The sequence below is a fragment of the Oculina patagonica genome, chromosome 9 (genome assembly GCF_052425735.1).
Source record: "Oculina patagonica isolate OP01 chromosome 9, crgOcupat, whole genome shotgun sequence".
In the NCBI taxonomy this organism is placed as follows: domain Eukaryota; kingdom Metazoa; phylum Cnidaria; class Anthozoa; order Scleractinia; family Oculinidae; genus Oculina; species Oculina patagonica.
Genome location: NC_135766.1, coordinates 25,761,032 through 25,782,687, shown reverse-complemented (window position 1 = coordinate 25,782,687; position 21,656 = coordinate 25,761,032). Strand labels below are relative to the sequence as shown.

The window sequence follows — 21,656 nt, the reverse complement described above, 5'->3', positions numbered from 1 at the left end:
ATTTTGGGTAAAAAAAACAAAGCCCTCTTTTCCCTCTTTTCGCCCCAAAATTCAAAATCTTATTTGGGGGGAAGTGCACTAAAAATACCAAATCTCCAAAAATAAAAAAAAGTGAACCGAGTTAATTTTGGGTTGAAATAAAAAAAAAAGTTTTGTATTTTAGATCGGGTCACTTAAAACTGTTTGAAAAAACTGTGGCAGGCTTAAAATGTTAAAAAATTACTTGGTTTTCATTTAACCCTTAAATTAAAACCAAAATCAATAGAGACTCACTGACACACGTTTTTCCTCCCTTCGTACAGGTAACATTTCTGCCTGGAATTTTGATTCGTTCACTAGATTGCCTGTATTCCTTGTCATTGGTCAGAGTGACTACTTTGTTTTTGACTTTACGATACTCAATCACGAATTGCTCGAAATATTGCTCTCAGCCATGCTTTTAAGAAACATTTTCAATCTGATGTCAAGTGCACGCTGTTTGTACGTAATAGCTGACGTCCAGTCGCCTTGTGCAAGTTGTGTGTCCCCGAGTGAAGAGCAGCTGTCAGCCGTGCTTGAGTCTTGTTCTCCAAACAACTTTATTCTAATTTCAAGTGCACGCTGCTTCAACTGAAGAGCTGAAGTGAAGTCGCCTTGTGCATGTTTTGTTGCTCCGAGTGAAACATAACTATCAGCTACGCAGGAGTGGTCTTCTCCAAACAGTTTCAATCTGATATCAAGCGCACGCTGGAATGACTGAACAGCTGTCGTTAAGTCGCCTTGTGTATGTTGTATGAATCCGATTGAATAGTAACTGTCAGCTGTGCTTGAGCGTTCTTCACCAAAAAGTTTGAGTCGTATGTCAAGTGCACGCTGTTGAGTCTGAAGAGCTGACGTGAAGTCGCCCAGTGCAAGTTGTGCGAACCCGAGTGAAAACAAAATGTCAGCTGTGGTTGAAGTTTCTTCGCCAAACAGTTTCTTTCTGATGTCAATTGCACGACGTTTAGACTGGCAAGCTAAGGCCAAGTTACCCTGTGCATGCTGGGTGATCCCGAGTGAGCAGTAAATGTCAGCTGTGCTCGAGTGGTCTTCTCCAAACAGTTTAAGTCTGATGTCAAGTGCACGCTGGAAAGACTGAAGAGCTGACGCCAAGTCGCCTTGTGCATGTTGTGTGTCCCCAAGTGAATGGTAACTGTCAGCTGTGCTTGAGTGTTCTTCTCCAAACAATTTCCGTCTAATGTCAAGTGCATGCTGGTGCGACTGAAGAGCTGACGACAAGTCACCTAGTGCATGTTGTGCGACCCCGAGTGCAAAGTAGCTATTAGCTGTGCTTGAGTTTTTTTCTCCAAATAATTTTAGTCTGATGTCAAGTGCACGCTGTTGTGACTGAAGAGCTGACGGCAAGTCGCCTTGTGCATGCTGTGTGTCTCCAAGTGAAGAGTAGCTGTCAGCCGTGCTTGAGTGTTCTTCTCCAAACAAACTCAGTCTGATATCGAATGCACGCTGGAATGACTGAAGGGCTGGAGCTAAGTCGGCTTGTGCAAAGAATTGTGTTTGCCCGAGTGACTCGTAACTGTCAGCTGTGCTAGAGTGGTCTTCTCCTAACAGTTTCAATCTGATGTCAAGTGCACGCTGCCTAGACTGAAGAGCTGAAGTTAAGTTACCTTTTGCATGTTCTGTTTCTCCGATTGAATAGTAACTGTCAGCTACGCTTGGGTGTTCTTCTCCAAATAATTTCAATCTGATATCAAGTTCACACTGGAATGACTGAAGAGCTGAAGATAAGTCATCTTGTGTATGTTGGATAATCCCGAGCGAATGGTAACTGTTAGCTGTGCTTGAGTGTTCTTCTCCCAACAGTTTCCGTCTAATGTCAAGTGCACGTTGTACATGACTGAAAAGCTGATGTTAAGTCGCCTTGTGAATGTTGAGTGATCCCCGAGTGAATGGTAACTGTCAGCGGTGTGCTTGGTGTTCTTCTCCCAACAGTTTCCGTCTGATGTCAAGTGCACGCTGGAAAGACTGAAGAGCTAAGGCTAAGTCACCTTGTGAATGTTGTGTATGTCCAAGTAATTGGTAGCTGTTAGCTGTGCTTGAGTGTTCCTCTCCAAACAGCTTTATTCTGATGTCAAGTGCACGCTGTTTTGATTGGAAAGCTGACACCAGGTCGCCTTGTGCATGTTGTGTGTCCCCAAGAAAAAAATAACTGTCAGCTGTGCTTGAGTGTTCTTCCCCAAAAAGTTTCCGTCTTATGTCAAGCGCACGCTGGAAAGACTGAAGGGCTGATGTCAAGTCGCCTTGTGAATGTTGTGCGACCCCGATTGAATAGTAGCTGTTGGCTGTGCTTGAGTGTTCTTCTCCAAACAATCTCAGTCTGATGTCAAGTGCACGCTGGTGTGACTGAAGAGCTGACATTACGTCCCCCTGTGTTCGTTGTGCGTCTCCAAGTGAAGAGTAAATGTCAGCCGTGCTTGAGTGTTCTTCTCCAGGCAGTTTTAGTCTGATGTCCAAAGCACATTGGAAGTGACTGAAGAGCTGACACCAAGTCGCATGCTGCATCTTGTGCGACTCCAAGTGAATAGTAACTGTCAGCTGTACTAGAATGTTTGTCCCCAAACAACTTCAGTCTGATTTTAAGTGCGCGCTGAAGTGACTGAATGGCTTCTGAAAAGTTTGCTTTCGTGTACTGACAAAGGCCAAGATCCCAGTAAATCTTTGCTAGTGATTCCTCATGTAAATTGCGATTTGCAGGGAAGTGTTTCGAGACTCTTTGAAATTCCCCTTTATCGCTGTTACATTGCTTGAGTGCTGTCTGATGATAATTGATCCTTGCCTCAGACAGTTTGGATGCGTCTTCAATTTTGTTCATAAAGTAAAACGTATAGACAATGTTGCGTTGAAAGTTTGACAAACCAAGTGAGCTGTGTGGGATCGAATTTTCGCTGTCTTTTAGTATTTTCAGCACAGCATTGCTTATACACTGTTTGGTTTCATAATCAGAGAAATTATTTGCGGCCTTGCTCACAAGAAGAAGAATTGTTAATTCGAGTGGGTGATTGTGTAAGTTTTCGGCGCTCCTTTGTGGCGTTTTCTCATGGTTAGTTTCCTTTACAGTACCATCCATCGGAGGAATCACAAGTAATTGTGTGCCTCCCGCTGCCCTGCATTCCTGGAGTCCCTTGCTGTAGAACTGATTGAAGCTTGATGGGTTATTCTTGTGGCGGTAATAAATAGCAAGAATCTGACACACAACAAGCCTAAGAACTGCCTGTTCGGGGATGTTTTCCATCAAAGAAAGAGCTTCTCTTAATATTTGAACTCCTTCCTCGGTTTTTCCAGTTACAAGCTGATTGATCCCAGAATAGCAAAGGGTTTTCCCTTTTTCTCCAAAAGCGACCGAAGAAGAAGACGAAGCTTGAAGTTCCTTTGCTTTATTGAGCAGCTGCATTGTTCTTCCTTCTGCCCCCAAAATAACTTCAAAAAAAGCTATGGAAACAAGTAACTGCCTGTAAAATACATTTGTCTCCAGATTGTCAGCCACTTCAATTGCTGAGTCGTAAATCAGGTACAAATTTGCTTCTTCTGTAAGCGAAAGCGAATCTAGAAATAGTTCTGCATTTACCAAAGTACCCAAGAGAGTATTCGCTGTGCTAGAAAACATACAGCCCTCTGTAAGGCTTTGGACAATACTTTGCTCATTTTCGTAAAACTGATTTAAGGCGGACATGGAATGTCCTGTAAGAAATTGCTTGTTAAGCTTCTCAAATAAAGAAATGTAAAATGCATAGAAGCGGGCTTTTGAGTTGAGAACAGTTTCTCTCATTTCATGCTCTCCCTTTTCTCTTGCAAATGATTGAAGAAGGGTATGTATTTGAAATGACCCTGGTTTGGAACTTGAGTCGAGAAGAGATTTCCTACGAAGGCTTTGCAGTTTCTTGGTGGCAGAAATTCTTGTTAGATTCATAACGGCTGCCGCAACTTCTTGATCGAAATTCTCTGGAAGAATACTCAAGCACACAAGGGCTTCTTTCTCTCCTGCAGAGAGTCTCTGAAAAGAGGAATCGAACAGGAATTTTAACCTCAGATTGCTCGGGAAATCTGGGTTGTCCAACGATGTCGACGATATTACCATCGGTATCTCTCACCAATTCATCTAGAAATTGGTTAGGTTGAACATTATCTTCAGAAATGGAAGAACACAATAACTTCATGGCCAAAGGTACATGTCCGCAGATTTGCGTGATTCGGATGCAGTCAGGGGTGGTCGCACCTGGGAGTAACTGATGAACTAAATGTTCGGAAGAGTCCTCATCCAGTGGTCTTATTCTCACTGCCTGGTGGCCTTGGAAATGCACATTCATAAACTCGAAAGATTCCCTCGTGGTAAGAACGAATGTTGCCTCTTCGTTTCGCCTGAGAAGTTCTTCAAGAAGATTCACGACATCCTCCTTAACGTTTGGGGCTCAAAATAACGGCCGGTCAACGGACAATGTCCGGCCAAGATGACAATTTGTCTGGACAAACGTTCGGTTTGCCGGTCATTTTGACCGGTCACTCCAAGCACCGACAGAACAAAATTTGTTTCACCAGTTTACCTTATTCTATCGTTTTGACATGTGTACGATATTATTTTTTGCTTTCAGTATCAGAGCAAACTCTACCGCTCCAAACCACAGACAACTCCAAAGATATTTCGTTCTGAATACATGAGTGTTGTCATTCCTATTTGACATGATGATTATTTTTCGCTAGTTTTGACCATTGTTTTGTTCATTCAGTCTTTCTTCTTTCGCAAAATGTCAACGAAAGACGGCACGGTCGGAACTAGGCATTTTTTTGGCGCCAAAGATGAAAACAACGTGAGAGATGTCTGTTCTGCTTGTCGCTGTTGCATCTTCAGGGTATTGGACCTACTTCATTGCAGGCAATACAGTGGAGAGATGGCGGGTTCTTTTCCCCGGGGGGGGGGGGCACTCCCATACATGGCTTTGGTATGTGCCGCTGTGAGGGTTGGTTTTGCAGTTTAGTCTGGGATAGGGTTGAAATCAGAGGTTTTGGTCTGAAAAGGGTGCATTTGCCGGAAACCGATCGACGGTATGACGAATATAGTCCAGAACTCGAGAGAGGCTTTCCTAAACGTAATATCTCGCGGCATCGTTTTCCAGTGTTTTCCATTAAAACACTGATAATGATACAGTTCTCATATGCTAGTCTGGGATAGGGTGGGATTTTAGTGTCTGTCTAGTTGGGTTGCAAATCAGCTGATGTCTGTAGGGTGCTTCAATTCCCGCGGCACCCCCCACCCAAAAATATACCGGGTGCCCCCCCCGGCTTTTCCACCACACGAACAAAGACGTTCATCAACTAACAGCAAGCGACTACTATTTTCATATTTTGACCGGTCAAAACGACATGTGACCGAGCTAAATCGGTTTGACGGTCAACATGACCGGCACTTCAATTATTTTGGCCCTGCGTCTATCATCTCGTTCAGATAGTTCCTGGAAGCCCTTTGATCCTCTCATCAATACCTATGTATCCATCAGCCTATCATGCAAGATCCATTCTTTCTTCTTTGCTATTTGTTTTGCTCTCTCTTTTCTATCTTTTTCCAAATTAGCCAATTTTTCAGATTATAACATCCATTTTCGTGAGTTTCTCTCTAGCTGGTGACAGATGGGTATTTTTCAATCGCAATTTTGTGCGACGTCTATTAGATGGCGCAATTAGCTGGCACTATTTTACTATTGGTCGTTGTACGATCCTTTTGTCCTCATATTTCCACTTCTCGCTCGCAGTCTTTTTTCGTCTGACTCACTATCTCACTCCCAACATGCTTTTGATGCTTCACATTTCCTTCAGCTTTCCTAATCAGACATTTTCTATTTTTCTCTATTTCCAACAATATTTATCAAATTTGGGAGGGGCAAACAAATGCATTATGCATTAAAATAATACAAGTCAAAAAATGAACATGAGAGAAAGAGAGAGAGAGGTATCGTTTATGACTTGCTTTCTTTTCTTTTTCTCTCCTGTTCTTTCCAGATGATCTTTGTCTCGCAATACTGTGTCCCTACAACGACTACAATGTTACATACATAAGTTAACTCTCTTGCCGTGCCGGACTTTTGATTTGTCTTTCTTTGTTGCCATTTAGCAATTCCTGTCCGATCAACAGACTAAAGGGTACACTGGGCTGAAGTTTTGGACTTCTTACTTCGAGCATTTATTCCTTTTTTTCCTTTTCTTCTATTCATGCGTCTTATTTTCGCACAACTTACGACAAGAAATCAATTTCTTCTTCTCAGGTTAGTAAATTTATCATTTTTTTTCTTTCTTTCTTTTTTCGTGGTTTTTCTTGTGTATTTCACATAAATTTAGAGACGTACGTCATATTGCTTAATTTGGTTTTGTTTTGCTCCGTTCTTCTTCCCACTATTCTTATTCAGGTATTTTTTCTCTAGTAATATGACCAGTGAAGTCCTTTCTCATCTTATTTCCTTTGTTCATTCTGTTTGGCATTACTCCGAACAACAAACAAACCACCAAAAACGAGCGAAACCACCAAATACCAAACGAAACCCGAAACAACAGTAACGACCAAACAGCGAAACAAACGAAATCACCAAACAGCAAAACCATTACAATTATTAGCTAACCTTACAGCTAACCAGTGCATAGTAGCTCCTAGGTGAAAAGGCTCCGATGTGTAGTAGGCTAGAGTGTAGTGGCCGGGGTGTTAGTGGCTACGGTGTATGTAGGCTACGAGTGTAGTCGTAGTGCAATCTTGTTTTGCTTTCGGTGATTTGTTGTCTGTTTCGCGGTTTGTGGTTTCTTTCGTTTTTTGGTTTTAGTCTGCCATGTTTCAGACAGATATTTGGCATTTCCTTCATGCAGCCAATACTTTCTATCCCATTCAATATTATTAAACTTAAGGAGGGGGACATGGGACCCTAAACACCACATCACCCAATAATATGAAACACCACATCCCGCAAAAATTTACAACACCGTCACCATATATCAATTACTTATCTACGTCTTGATTGTTATTCTAGACACTATTTGACTTATTTTCTACAATTAACATATGGTTGTGTTTTTTTGATGATTACAAGCTTCTGTCTTTTTCCTCACTCTTTCTCCTTTTATCCCTCACTCTCACTTCTCTTCGTTCTCTCCTGTTCGGCCTTTGACAACCGTACACTCTTATTTTTCCACACACATAGTTTCACCAACCACACTGCAGTTTATCCCCACTAGATGATTTTTTTCCCACCATTATCCACACCACACACTCACCCCCATGTCCCCCTCCATAATTTATTCTACTGTATATATCATCACTCATCTCATCATCATCCCTTCCCACTACACTCATTTTCATCATACTATTCACCTATTTCCCTTCCATTTTCATATCTTATTTTGAGTGCATTGTTTGTTGTTTGGTGTACTTATTTTTTTTTTTTCTTTTTTTTTCACATTTGATTGTTGGCACACACTTCTAGTTGTTGTCTTCCCATACCATAACTGCTGATTTTTATGAGGTTCTTTTTTCCTTTTTTCTTTTCTCATTTTCTCTTCTTTACTTTGATTATTTTTTTGTTTTTTCTGCTTCTCTTCCTTCCCTTTTCCTAGTGTCCTCTTTTCTCTCTCTTCTCCTTTTCTTCTCCACTTCCTTTATTTTTCTTCTCTTTTTTCATTCTCTTTTTGCTCGGTTGTGTCTTTCTTGCTTTTATTTCTTTCCTTGCACTGTTGATTTTTTCTTTTTTTCACTTGTGTGCTAGTCTCTTTCTTCTCTTCCTCTTTTTCTCTTCTTTCTCTTCTATCTCCCTCAGGTGCTTTTTTTTTCCATCTCTTTCTCCTCACTTCTTTATTTCTCTTTCACTCCTTATCATCACTGTGTCCTGATTCTTCCTCATTTGTTTTACCTTATTAGAGCACATGGTATCGACTCCCACTGATCTTCGACCTTTTGCCTTCATTGAATTGTAAGGCTCATCACCAGACCTGATTCCTTTTTTGAGACAACATTTTTACTTCCCACCCTACTTCATCATGTTACCTCCTGCTTTTTTTTTCTTTTTCCTTTTTTTTTCTTTATTTTTTTGGTGTCTCTCTGTCTTGCTGTCGTGTTTTCTCTTTTCTTCTTCTCTCTCCTGTTTTCTGCTTTCCTTCTCCTGGGCGCGTGTCTCGCGGTCTCTTCGGTCTCCACTTGCTCGGATCCTCTGTCGGCCTCTGGGTTTCTCGGATTCGAGGGTGTGTTGCTCTCTTTTTTGCTGCGATGACTGAGTCGATGTGTACTTCTGTGTGTGTGATTTTTTTTTGTTGTTTGGGCTTTTTTTTTTTCTCTCTTTCCATTTCTCTTCTTCTCCTTGGGTCTGCGCTGGCCTCTTGGGGGTCTGGGGCTGCCGCTCTCCGTTCTTTTTTCTCTGATTTGCCCTTTTCTTTCTTTGTGCGGGGCGCATCTCGTGATCTCCTGTTGTTGGTCTCCTGTGGGGGTGGTCTGTGGCTCTTCCTGCTCTGTTGTTGGTGTGTTTTCGTGTCCTTTTCTCTCCTGCCACTTGAGGTGTAGTTTGCTTTTCTCTTCTTTTTTTTTTTCTTCTTTCTTTCTTTTTTTTTTTCTTTCTTCTCTTTCTTTTCTCTTTTTCTTTTCTCGTTTTCTCTTTGCTCTTCTCGGGGTATTGGTCCTTCTCTTGTCTGTGCTCTGCGGTCCCTTTTCTCTTCTTTTCCTTTTGCTGTCGGGGATTTCGGGTCACACCTTTTCCCTCCATGTGTATCTTGCTTCCGTCAGGGGTGATTGGGGGGGGGGTGCGGGGGGCTGCGCCTTATTTTTGTCTCCATGCTGTGTCTCCTTTTTTTTTCTGGGGGGTTTGGGGGGGGGGGGGGCTGTCTTCTTCTCCCCCCCTTTTGTCTTCCCTGCCTGCGCGTTGTTGTTCGCTTTTGTCTTCCGGTCCCATCTTGTTCTTTGCTGCGGTTTCTTTTCTTGTTCTTTTTGTTCTCCTACTTCTTCTCTTCCTCTTTGGACTTCTCCCTCCCCATACTTTTTCCTGGGGAGTGTTTCCCTCTGCGCTGGGGCACTATTTCCCACTTTTCCTTTTTTTTTTTGTTTCTCTCTCATCATCATTTTTTTCGTGTACTATGGGGATCAGAGGGCGTTCTCTCAGGATGCACGAACACCAAGAAGGCTGGGATAGGCCAGCAGCATGACGAGCTTAGCCCTCAAAAATTCTGTCCAGGAGGTCTTTTAATCTTGTACATAACTTGTCACCGCATGCCAGGAAATGTGATGAAACCGGTCCTAGTTATGTGTACGTGATCTGTTTCTTGTGTCCGCAGTTTCTGCTTTCGCGGTTTTGAAACGTGCCGGTGAATCTTCTTTAAGAATATTATTTTATTGTCGTTCGGCGTCGTTTGCGACTTAAATCGTGATAAATGTTTTATTTTCCGGGCAACACGGTCAGTTTGAGTCGGCGTTTTGGTGTTTTTGTATCGCTTCGACTTGGTATCCGACGGACATCCGAAAGTATAGTGGACTGTGGTAAGTTACAAATGTAAAGCGAGTCAACGAAAATAATATCGGTAAAGCGAGATCACAGTAATTTTTGCCGCGGAAACAAGTTGAATGTATGAAGATTGGGGCTTTCAAGGAGTCGATTGTTGTAGTCTTCACACTGATTGAGTAGCTTGTTACCAATTTTAAAAGTGTTTTTATCGCATTTTTGTGACTGTTCCTCGCTACACTGCAAAACTCGTATGGGTGAATGCGAAACAGGAAAGCCATGCAAGATTGTGCAAGGGTTTCGTCTTATAAACGAAAGAGATTCGGCATTTTCGTCTATGGTTACTGTTGCCGGGTTAATTTATTCTGGCGGGAAATACGAGGTAACGCAATTCGCAACGCGCGGCTCGCCGCCGTTCATCCAAGATAGAGCACGGGTAATGATTTTTTTTTTTGTGGACTTGGCTTGGGTTTTCATTTCCTCGTCGCTTTTCAACGCTGTATAATTCAGCTTCGGTGCTTAACCTGCTATCGCGCGCTGACTTTTTCCTCTACTCTCGTTTTTTTTCTTCTTCTTGGTGGTGTTCTTACTGCTCTTTTTCTGTGGGCAGTCCTCCGTATTTTCCTTCTTGGTGTGTGTTCTTCTCTCTTGTTATCTGTGGGCGTCCGTATTCTTTCTACTCTCTTTTATCTTGGGTTCTCCGTTTTCTTCGGTGTGTCTTTACTGCTCTTGTTTCTGTGGGCAGTCTGTATTTCCTGGGGGGTCTTTCTCTCTTTTCTTGGTTTCTCCGTATTTCTTCTTACTGGGTATGGTTCTTTCTCTCTTTTATCTTGGGCGTTCTCCGTTTTTCTTCTTACTGGGTAGTGGCGTTCTTTACTGCTCTTTTCTGTGGGTTACTCACGTATTTTTTTTTTGCTTCTTGGTTGTTCTTTTATCTTGTTTTTTTTTTTTCCCCGCGTTTTTTCTTTTTTTTGTTTCTCTTTTTCTTTTCCGGCTTTTTCCTCCTTACGGTTCCTCCTCTTTCTCTTTCCCTTTGAGATTCGGGTTTTTTCTCTGGCCTAGGGTGAGACTGGGATTTGGGTTGCTGGGACTGGGAATCCTAGACTGGGATTGAATGGATGTGGGGGGATTTTTCCCATGGCCCCACTTCCCGGGGGACCCTCTACTGTGCTTCTTCGGGGGTCTGTTCCATCCCGTCTTGCAGAGACTCTAGAGTTACAACCTGGCGGCTTTTGCCTTCTTCCGGCCGGTGTCTTATTCTGCGGGAGGCTTTCGGGAGTACTGCTAGCGTGCGTGTGGTTTCTTTTTTTCTTCTTTCTGTAGTTCTACTCTCCTTGATTTTTTTGGCAAATTCCGCCCACTTTTCCGTTCGCTTCGTTCTTTCACTTCTCATATACGGCGACTTCTGTTTTCTCTGCTCTTTTTGGTCGAGTTGTGCGTTCCTGGCTGCTTCGTTTCCGTTTTTTTCTTTTTCTTTTTTTTGGGCTTCCTTTCTTCTCTCTATGGTCCTCTTTTTCCCCAGGAATTTTCCGTCGTACTTTTTTTTTTTTCTACTCTTTTTATTTTTTCTTTTTCTGCTTCGTCCTTCTTTTTTTCTACTTTTCCTTCTTCCTCGGCGCCTATTCCTTTCCCCTCATTTCTTCCTCGGGCCTCTAGTGGGGGGCTGTAGCTTGCTTTTCTTTTCCTCTTATTTTCTTCTGTGTCTCCTATCCATCTGAGGGCTGGAATGTGTTTGCTTGTGGGGTCGGTGGTATTAGTGCCAACGAGCAGCTTGGTTCGGCCCTGACCGGTGCCCTCTGTGTTCTTGGCAGACCCTGCGGACTGGCATCATCAGTCCAACCCTGCGTGGCTAGATCCTCGGGGGAGGAAGTACTTGTCGTGCTGGCCGGGAGCTCACCTGTGGGCCATAGGCTTGATGTTTCCCTCTGGTGACGCAGTGAGCTTGCCTAGTTTATTTTTATGTGTCTGAATAGAAGTACAGAACTTGAATTTTTTTCTTTAGTCTGGAGCCTTATTGAGCAGATTGGTAGGGAAAGTGTTGCGCCTGGCAGAGGCCGGTTTTCCTTGCTTTTGTGCTTGTTACACAACTCCCCTCCAGGCCCTTTTTCTCTCCCTGTCTCTTGGTCTCTCTCGCGGCGGCGCTCCCCCCCCCCCCCTTGTCCGGCGCTCTCTCCGCTCCTCTGCCTTTCTCGTCCGGCTCTTGGGCGGCTTATTCGCCGCTCTCTTTTCTTTCTCCCTCTCCCTCCGGGCGGTCACTCTCTGGGCCTGTACTTCGAGGGTTAGCGTTTGTTCTCCTCTCCCCTCCTCTGCCACCCCTTTTTTGGCCGCCTTTTTGCCCTTCTTTCCCGGCGCCTTGTTTGCCGCCCTCTCTCCCTCTCTCGCCGGCGCCTCTCCCCCCTTGCGCCACCCCCTCGGTCCCCGCTGCTCATTATGCTCGGTGTGCTCGTGCGCGGGCGTCGGGGCCCGTCGGGGTCTCTCCCAGTGGCTGGTTTGGTGTCGTCTCTCACGGTGGTGGCTGCGCGGGGCTTTTTCGGTCCTTCTTCGTCGCTGCTGGCCCTCGTGTGCTCTGGGGGCGCTGTGTGGGCTGCTCGGGGGGCTCTGTCGCGGGGAGCACTGTCCGTGTGTGGTGGCATTTTGGGACGGGCCGCTGTGGGTCTGGGGGTCGCGTCTCGGGGGCATCTCCGCTCTCCTCACGTGGCCACAGTGGTCCAGTGGCGAACCCATGCCGCCATCGGTCTGTTCTCCCATTTGCAGCTGGTCGTGGTGTCTGGGGGTCGGGTCGATCTGCTGGGTTCGTGGGGTTCAGTGTTGTCGCTGTGCCAGTTCTGTTGGTTTCCTCCGCGGCACTTGGTTGCGGGAAACATCTCGCGGTCTCTCGCGTTTCGGCCTCAGGGTCGGTGTGTCGGGTGGACAGGGGTGTGCTCCTCTGCCATTTCGCCAATCCATATTGTAGTTCGTGTGGCGTGTGGGGCGCGCGCGTTCTTTGTGGGTCGGCACCATCCGAGAATGTGACGATGCACTGTTCTCCCGCTGTTCCGGAGCTCATCTCACGTCCGTTGTTTTGTTGCTCAGCGAGATCGACATACAGCCACTGGCGGGTCCAACAGTCGGATGTACTACCCTTCAAGATCAGGATTGGGATGTCGGCAACTCAACGACTAGCCACACGCGCACAGTCATCCAGTTTTGTTGCACTCGACAGCTTAGTCGGGCCACCATTTCCGCAGTGGTGTGATTTCTCGACGTGGTGCAGTTGTAGGCACTGAGGCATTTACTCGCGCGTGGACGAGCACGAACAAACATCATCTTTGCGCAGGCACACTGTTTGTCCAAGCGCGTTTTCGGTGCAGATAGTTTGATTGTTGTGCATGTGCTAGTTCGGAATTTCACATCTCTATGTCCATCGACTCTCGCCAAACTATTTGCGTGACATTCATATTTTGTTCTAGCGAACTTTTCAGTTATTTTTATTTTTGCTGAAATGGTGTCATGGACTCGAAACGTCGTTCGTTATTATCGTTTATTTTTCTTGTCTCGTACCAGTCTGGAATAGCTCGTCGACATTATCAAGAATAACCAGAAAACGATCTGAAACTTTGGTAAAAAGTTGGCAAAGTTCATCATCGAGTGATAGACGCTGCGACGATCGACCATTTGTTGCAGGTTGTGTGAAAATGCTAAGAAGCCTCGAAGTCAGATCGGCTTTTGACTGAAGGCCCCGTAATGAGAGGAAATAGACCGGTAATTCTTCAGACTGGAGATGGCGCCCCACTGCGATCGCAACCGACGTTTTTCCGAAGCCAGGTGAACCCCAGATCGAGACGATTCGGGTAGATTCGGACATTACTTGGCCAATGATCTCATTGCATTCACTTTCACGGCCAGTGAAGTGTGGCACAATTGGAGGAAGACATGATCTTGGTAAAGAAACTATAGTATTTTTTGAAAAAATACAGAAACGGTCGGTTTATAATGTGATATCATAGTAAACTAGTTTTCTGTGATATTTAGAATATTATTAATTCTGATTATTGAAGTTTCTGTTTATGATGGGCACGAAGCATCATCAAAATTTGCGTAGAGATCCAAACAAAAAATGACAACACACAGAACTAACTTAGGTACAACGACTTAGTATGAGAAACGTTAACTCAAAATATATTAGATTCCCGAGTGACAATTTAACTTCATCAGTAGGTGACAAATGTTTGGGTGGTGATTATCTTTTTCGTTCTCAGCCATATGTACAGGCAATCAATGTTTGGGTTTTGAATTAATAATGCTTTAAGTTATTCTTTTCCCAGCTTATTTTGTTATTATTGCCAAACTGAAACATATGTACTTTTAAGCAGGGCCGTTTCCAGACCCTTGTCATAAACAAGGCAAGAACTTGCTAGGGGGTTCTGGGGGCAAACACTCCGGAAAAGTTTGACAACTAGAAGCACTGAAACTCTTTCAGAGACATTTTTATGACGAATTTCTTGAGAAAACTCAATCTTGTTCAACTGCGGTTTATTTTCCCAACAAAACATATTTTGTTTTTAATTTTCGGCCAAAATCTAGACGAGGCAAGTGCCTCGTCGTGAATCTTGCTAGTTACGGCCTTGCTTTCAAGTCTTAAACCTTATAAAGGCAGCAACCTGCCTTTCTGCTAAGTTACCTGATTCCTTGCTCTTGATTATGTCATCGAGTTTCTCAGTTATTTCTCGATTTGCTTTGTTGATTGTTTCTGCCGTCTTTCTGATGCCTTCTTTCAACACATCTTCACTAACTTGCAGCTGGTTCGTAAGTTCTTTGAATTCTCTCTTTCTTTCTGCCTCTGCTTCTATCAGATCCCTTTGTCGTTCCTGGTTTGACTGAGTGATATCTGACCTTATGTCCACTAATGTCTCTTTCAACTCATCTTTGTCACACTGTAACTGGTTCTTCAGGTCCTGAATCTCATCCTTTCTCTCTGTTTCTGTTCTTTTCTGATCCTTCTGTCGTTCCTGGTTTGACTGAGCGATATCTGACTTTATACCGTGTAGCTCGTCTCTCAGTTCTTCCTTAAGAAACTTCTTGTCTGCCTGTAATTCCCTTTTGATGTCTTCCTCTAACTGACGAACTCTCTCCGTAGGAAAGTCCGACTCAGTCAAAGCTCCAACAGCATCGATTGGGTTTGTGTTCACACCAAGAGCTTTGAACGCATCTTTAGCCAGTTGCACGTATTGGTCAAATGTTATCTTGTTCAACTCAGACCTGGGTGAGTGACATAAGGAATTCCTTAAAAGACGAATTTGGTCAATCGCTAATGCAAACGTTTCTGCCTTGTTTCCACCAGGGCTTACAACTGATGTATGGAAACTACCAGTAGACACTCCTTTGGGCTTAACGAACAAGTCACTGAGTATTCTATGATGTCCTCTGCCGTCTGGTAAAGCGAAGGACCGCGCGTAGATAGTAGCCTGGAATAAGGCGGTACACTCCCATTCATCATAAGAGAGATGTACGGGAACTTTGGTTGTGCCACCCTCTGTAGCTAGAAATAAACTTCTCACAGCGGCAGAATCATCCCAGGGTTGGTAACCAGGCAGGTATCCAAAGATGTTGTCCCACATTGTTCTGAATGTCTGACGTAAGGCCTTAGGGAACTCATCCAGAACAATGAATGCAAACTTAAAATAGTTCAACTGCTCGTCCCGAAACGGCGCCAGAGCCATCTTTACGTATCAGCAGTGGTCGGGACACAGTATCTTCACGCTTTTGTTGTACTACCTGCAAAATTATAGGTCAAGGACACAGGTCAAGAAAGACGAATAGTAGGCTGATCATTACATCCCAAACTACTTCTGAAGTGCGAATACAAGTTTTCCCTTTTACATCTTGTTACAATCGCATAGAGCTTGGTACAAACGGGTTAACACCTACAAATTTAACCTGAATTTCAGACATCCCTCTGTGCTCGCCTGCTTGCCAGAAGGGACGTCTGAACACATTTGGGCCTAATGCCGTCCGGTGACGTCACTACACTTTGGTTTTAATTCATGCGGAAAAGTTTCTGTCGAGGCCATGAAATTGTGAAAGAAAAATCGCTTCAATAAAGGATTACAGGGTATAAAATTGTTTTAATAGTAAACTATTGAAAACTTGAGACGAATGAATGAGACTTTAATCGACTGCAGGCTATATTCTTTTACGGAACCGATTTAATCTGAACTGATTTGCTTTATCTACCGATCAAAATATAATATGTTACGCAGCGGACAAATACAACACACTCGTGAGTACTTAAATGAATCAATTTAGACGGTTACAGAGGCATCAAGAAACGGAATTCAATACAAAAATATCCTACTTGACTGTGGGCACTGAGTTTAGAAATCACTGGCTCATCGAGGCTGCAGGACATAAGCGTCGAGCGGCTTTGTTGACAAAACAAGAATACATATAAATTTGGCAAAACACTGCATGTCGAAGCGACGAATGCCGCCAACTTAAAACCTACCGATTTCCATTACTATTCTTCATCTGTAGGTAAACTAATAAAGTAATAAACTCAAGGTAAATGACTAATAAATTCATTTCTGGGAAGGTGAACTCTTTCGAACTCTTTCCAAACGTTTTCAAATTACAATCCTCGCGCGGTAAAATTCAGTCATAATTTCACATAATTATGCAAATAATTTTTAAATCAAACAATCAAAATCACTACCCGGTTTTCGGGTAGTGACGTCACCGGACGGCAATAGGCCCAAATGTGTTCAGACGTCCCTTCTGGCAAGCAGGCGAGCACAGAGGGATGTCTGAAATTCAGGCTACTACAAATATGCTTATTGTTAGCCTGGTGGTATTGGACAGTTAAAGAAGCTACGTCACAGTGATTTGATGGAAACTATTAGCAGCCAAAGACGCTTGCTAATAGTTTCAGTGCTCTTATATTGAATTTTTTTTTGAAAATGGAACATTTTGTTTAGGTTTACTACGACACAAATACATGTTTTGGCTGGTCAAAAATCTGTTAAAATCCGTGACCAAGCCCCTTTAAATACTGAACAACGTTAAATAATGCTATCTTTATTCTGGTTGGTGAACAGACTAAAGTCTTAGCGTCATATTTACAGACACTGGTATTTGTACTTATACCTAATCGTACCTTTTTGGTACGCTTCGGCGGCATATCAGGCGAGTTTGGTCGAGCCATGGTTCGTATTTTGGCGAGACGCAGTCGAGCCAAAATACCCATGGCGAGACCAAACGAGCCTGATATGCCGCCGAAGCGTACCAAAAAGGTACTATTAGGTATTTACCGTACCCAGATTCAGCCAAAAATCCGGTGAGTTATTCGCTCTGTCGAAGCCATGCTTGCCAGACACGTAGTGCAAAATGTGTTGACCTGCTTGTATTGATACTTTTTGGTCTTCAACACTTTTATCAAGTCCTCTTCTCACATTTTTTTACTCGCTTGTTTGGAGTTTCATTCCCTAAATTTTCAAAATCCAAATTCAGCGAAAAATTTGGAAACTCCGACTCCATTGTTTCAGTGTGAATGTTTCAGTACTCGTCGGCAAACATCGCGCAATTGGCGAGCGCGTTCAAGTTTAGTTTTGGCGGGAAAGTTTTTCTCATTTTACGACCGGTAAGCACCAGCTAATTTAAAATACTCGTTTCTGTTTTATTGGTAAAACCTCTTTTCAATTCATAGTACGGAAACACTACTTTAATTCAAAGTGACCGTGATATGGTGGCATATCAGGTCAGTGACTTGATATCGTAGGATATCAGGACAGTAGATCGCGCTTCTGATTGGCTACTTGCGAATTTGGGTACGGTAAGGGTGCGTTTCTTTGGGAAAAATCCGAATCCGGATTCTTGATCCAAAAACGGATTTTGCGTTTCTTTACCTATATCCGAAAATGGATTAATCTTGGATCGATGATCTGAAGAATCCACACTTCGAGTGGATACATCAGATCATATCTGAATCCGGATTTTTAGGATTCATGATCCGTGCGTTTCTTTGGGAAAGGATTCGAAAAAAGTACCTTGGCCCAGCGGTCTTTGCTGTGAAAATACAGGTTCGCTCTTTGTAAACACTGCCATACGGAAAGTTTTAGGCGGTTATTTCGATCAAAATACAAAAATATTTCACGATAAAAGGAAACGGTAGCTTCAGATAGGTATGTAGTATCATTTTAAACGGGATACAGGTTTTCTAGAACAGCCACTGTGTGCCTACGGAAGTTGTATCCTTTTGAAATTGTCACGAGTGAAATTTGCACTGATCATTTCGCAATCATTCTTCGCTCTCAGATGCTTTCTCGCCACATTGTGCTTAACGCTAAAGAAGATCCCAGCCAGCACCAGCTCTTGTGAAGCCGCCTTAGGGAGGGGCCCCGCCATGGCAGAAGACAGTCGAGGAGTAGGGGCCGAAACTGTCTGCCATGGTTCCTCCTGACGACTTCCAAGCTGGATCCAGCATTGGAGCTGCTGGCTGGGAAGCACCGCAGTGTTTTACTACTTCTTTCTAGAACAGCCACTGTGTGCCTACGGAAGTTGTATCCTTTTGAAATTGTCACGAGTGAAATTTGCACTGATCATTTCGCAATCATTCTTCGCTCTCAGATGCTTTCTCGCCACATTGTGCTTAACGCTAAAGAAGATCTACTTCGACGTGTGGTTTTTGTAAAAGATTTTGTATGCTGAAATTATTTTAGCTAGGATACATTCGACGAAAAATAAATTTGTGCTGATATTTTATGTTCTGTGCGAAATGTGTTTACGGGGTTGTCATGGCAAAAAATCCATTTTCGGATTATTCGTTTCTTTGGGAGCAAAGTATCCGTGTGATCTGAGATCAATAATCCAATTTTGGATTTTCCCAAAGAAACGCACCCTAAATGTCGAAATGACGCGTTTATGCATGCAGTGTTGCGTCACAAGCGGCTAACTGTACACTGTAATAACAAGACTGATGATCGAGAAACTTTCTTTGAATTAAATGTCAAAAAATATCCGTCACCAATAAAACCGTTTACAAAAGTGACAGTAACATCAAAACTGTAAAAGAATCCACTTAAAAGCAGTGGGAAAGAAAAACAGATTTCGCGATCAATGTTATTGTGCTCACCCAGGTGTCAAACGCCACGAAGCGCTGTAAGTTTAAAACAGACGCGGTAGTGTTTCTAATACATAATTATAAGAAACATAATCTTTGGGTACGATTTTCATGCGATAGCGACATTATCAGGGGCTCAGTTTCTGTTTTCCATGTTGATAATTCTTACAAGTTTATCCAATTTGTGTTCCGTTGTAGGGCAAATATCGACAACAATTATGGACTTCCTGCATGTGCGGTTAGCGGCGAGCTATCTGCCGACACTTGCAGCGCAGTGCGCATGATCTGTGCAGACTAAGTAGATAAATATAGACTAACGCCAATATTTTCAATGACTGGAAAGAAACAAATAAATCAATAAATGAATGACGGACTAAATGAATAATTATAATGCTTTTGACAGCTGAGGGAGAGCACGCGTCATAAATTAGCAGGACGGGAACGCTAATTTACTAGGCAGTAAATAATTTTAAAGGGATTTCATTTTCTAAAATACCACAAATTGAGTCTCCAGCGCCTTGTATCGATTCGATTCTTTTTTACGCCAAAAATCCATAAACAACAAAAACCAACCTAATAAACTTTTCTTAAACCAGCCAAGCTCGATAGAAATAAAAATTCTTAAACTGGCATTATGTCCTGTTAACATACTGACTTACCGCTCATACCGGCATATTGAACAAAGAAATTGCGCCGTGTCTGCTCTACTCTCCTTTCCGATCTCCTTCTGAATTAGATCGTGTTTTCTACCACTGACGCATCTAGAGTGAACTGTGATTTATCAACGGAGTTATTGCTATGTTAATAACGAATAAATAACTAAAAAATATCTTCAGTGATAAAATTGGGTGCATGGTTATTTCTTACCAGTTTAATCTATAAAAGCAAAATTCAAAATCCAGAAAACTTTACCTTGGTCAGAAGAAAATCACTGCTTGTAATACGGTATTTTGAAAGGATTCAAGTTTACATCGTGAATGCGATCAGCGACAAACAGACAGACTAAATCACCTGTGGCGGTACGGTGAAATATGCTGAGTCAATCCACTCTCAGTAGAAGGTTTCCCTAATTCTAAGAACAGGAAGTCGACAATTACTTTGTCCCAACCGGCCTTGCAATATTACAATTTAAATTACCATATTTTACGCAAGTCTTAGCTGAGAACGTTTATTAGTGTACGCATTTTCAATATAGCATCCGGCCTTGAGTAACGGAACGTTTTTGAGCTTGACTCGTTGGCAGACGTCTGGCCACAAAGTCTTGAAGGGTAGAGGAAATTACGACAAAAGAACGGCTAGGCAGGAGGACCAAGAAACTTTAAAAAAGGGCGTATAGTTTATTTCTCCTGATCATGATTTCGCAAAGCGCACTAGTTGAGCATTAATTTGAGTAGAATTTTGACCTGGCTACCAACAAAGTGACGCAACGTATTTCGAGTATTTATAACGATGAAAAATTGACCATTACGTCATATTAAAATTCAACATATTAAAATTAAACTTTTTAGCCGAGTAGATGTAAAAATTTTTTTATAGCATTTTTAACATAGTAGACACAATAATATTCTTAGGTAGTGCATTTAAACATTTTAGATTTTAGATTATATATTTTTACATTCTTATAGATTCTGTTTTAGTTTTCTTTTATCTGTTATTTTAGTGGAACATCTGTAAACTAGCTATTCTAAGCTAAGCATGTTTCCCACTTTAAATTAAGTATTGTATTGTAAAATAAAGTATTGTATTGTAACATAAAGGTTTTCGGTGGCGCTGACTGGTCAAAATGGACACGAGTATTGGTTATGCCCAATGTTCTTTCTTTTCAAAGTGTGCTCGATTGTTGTAAGCAGTATCTCGGCAATTTACATTAAACTGTCACTGTACGTTTGGCAAACTCCGACCGATCCAAATATACACTTGTAAATATTAAATCATTTTCTTCTGTCAATATCCAGATGTTTGTTTTTCTCTTCACTAAGCAGTGGAATCCCGATTTCAGAGCCCTCGATTTTTCGAACCATACGACAACTCGAACCAAAAGTCGTTTCTGTTTGTCTATAAACGATGTAATATTATCTTTGATTTCTCGAAGTACTAATTTTTTTCGATCTAACTTTTGCCTCAATTGGAGGTTCGATTCCATTGTATTCCTGTTGATTTTAATGTCTAACAATACTGCTTCCGTAAATACTCGCGTTTAATTGGTTGACGTCGGAACAATTTATCCCAAATTGTGTCGCTAATTTCGATTAATTAATTGCATCGCTCAGTTTCGCGCCAAAAAACGCGGCTGTCACTATCCCAACTCGTTTCCAGTCTGCTTCAGTCGCGGCTTTCTAAAGATCGATCTAAAATTTAATCCTGGACAGAAATGAGGGAACAAGTAGGCATTAAGGTAGACTTTAAGTTGTCTTTTAAATATAAAGCTCACTGTAATCGACTTTCAAAGCTACACCTAAGGGACGCCTGGCACATCAGTTGTAACTCGATCGCGTAAACACAAAACTGAATTTGCTGAATTCAGAAACTCGTATTTACGGTAGCATTTTTAATAAAAGGAAATACCGTATTTACTCGAATAAGCGCCGCGGCGCTTATTAAATTTTTCGCCTTTCAAGTGCGGCGCTTATTCGAGGGCGGCGCTTATTTGAGAGCGGCGCTTAATTAAAATTTGGACGCCTCAAAGAATGCAATCTTTAACAGTGATTAAAAATAGCGTCTTTTGGTTGTCAGTATTCGTCTCTTGCTGAAGAGAAAAGTGGCGCTAGCTGTCCTGGCAAAGTTCGTGGCCTTCACAACATTTACAAAACCACATATTGTTAGAATGCTGGATAGAAAACTAATGGGCGAGCGGTAAAACAATCACTCTGAACTGCAAAACATCGTTTTTGAAGGAAAGAAATGTCTAAGTTCGCTTAAGAGTTGCTTTGTAGTGCTGTTTTTTTAGTTTAACGGAATTTCTCGAATAAGCGCCGCATCGGTACTGCGGCGCTTATTCGGGGGCGGCGCTTATTAACTTTTTGGTCCCAAATGCGGCGCTTATTCGAGGGCGGCGCTTATTCGAGTAAATACGGTAG

The 21,656-nt window shown here is 42.6% G+C and overlaps 1 protein-coding gene across 1 annotated transcript; it reads right to left on the bottom strand.

The window, feature by feature from the left end:
• Window positions 1–171: 171 nt before the first annotated feature.
• Window positions 172–19,881, bottom strand: LOC144665167 (uncharacterized). The gene is given in 8 exon segments (XM_078526341.1): window positions 172–1,769; window positions 2,025–2,403; window positions 2,522–4,088; window positions 4,090–4,441; window positions 11,893–11,895; window positions 13,026–13,424; window positions 14,146–15,239; window positions 19,239–19,881. Coding segments are annotated over 7 exon segments (5,106 nt in total). The 5' UTR covers window positions 15,185–15,239; window positions 19,239–19,881; the 3' UTR covers window positions 172–402.
• Between the last annotated feature and the right edge of the window lie 1,775 nt (window positions 19,882–21,656).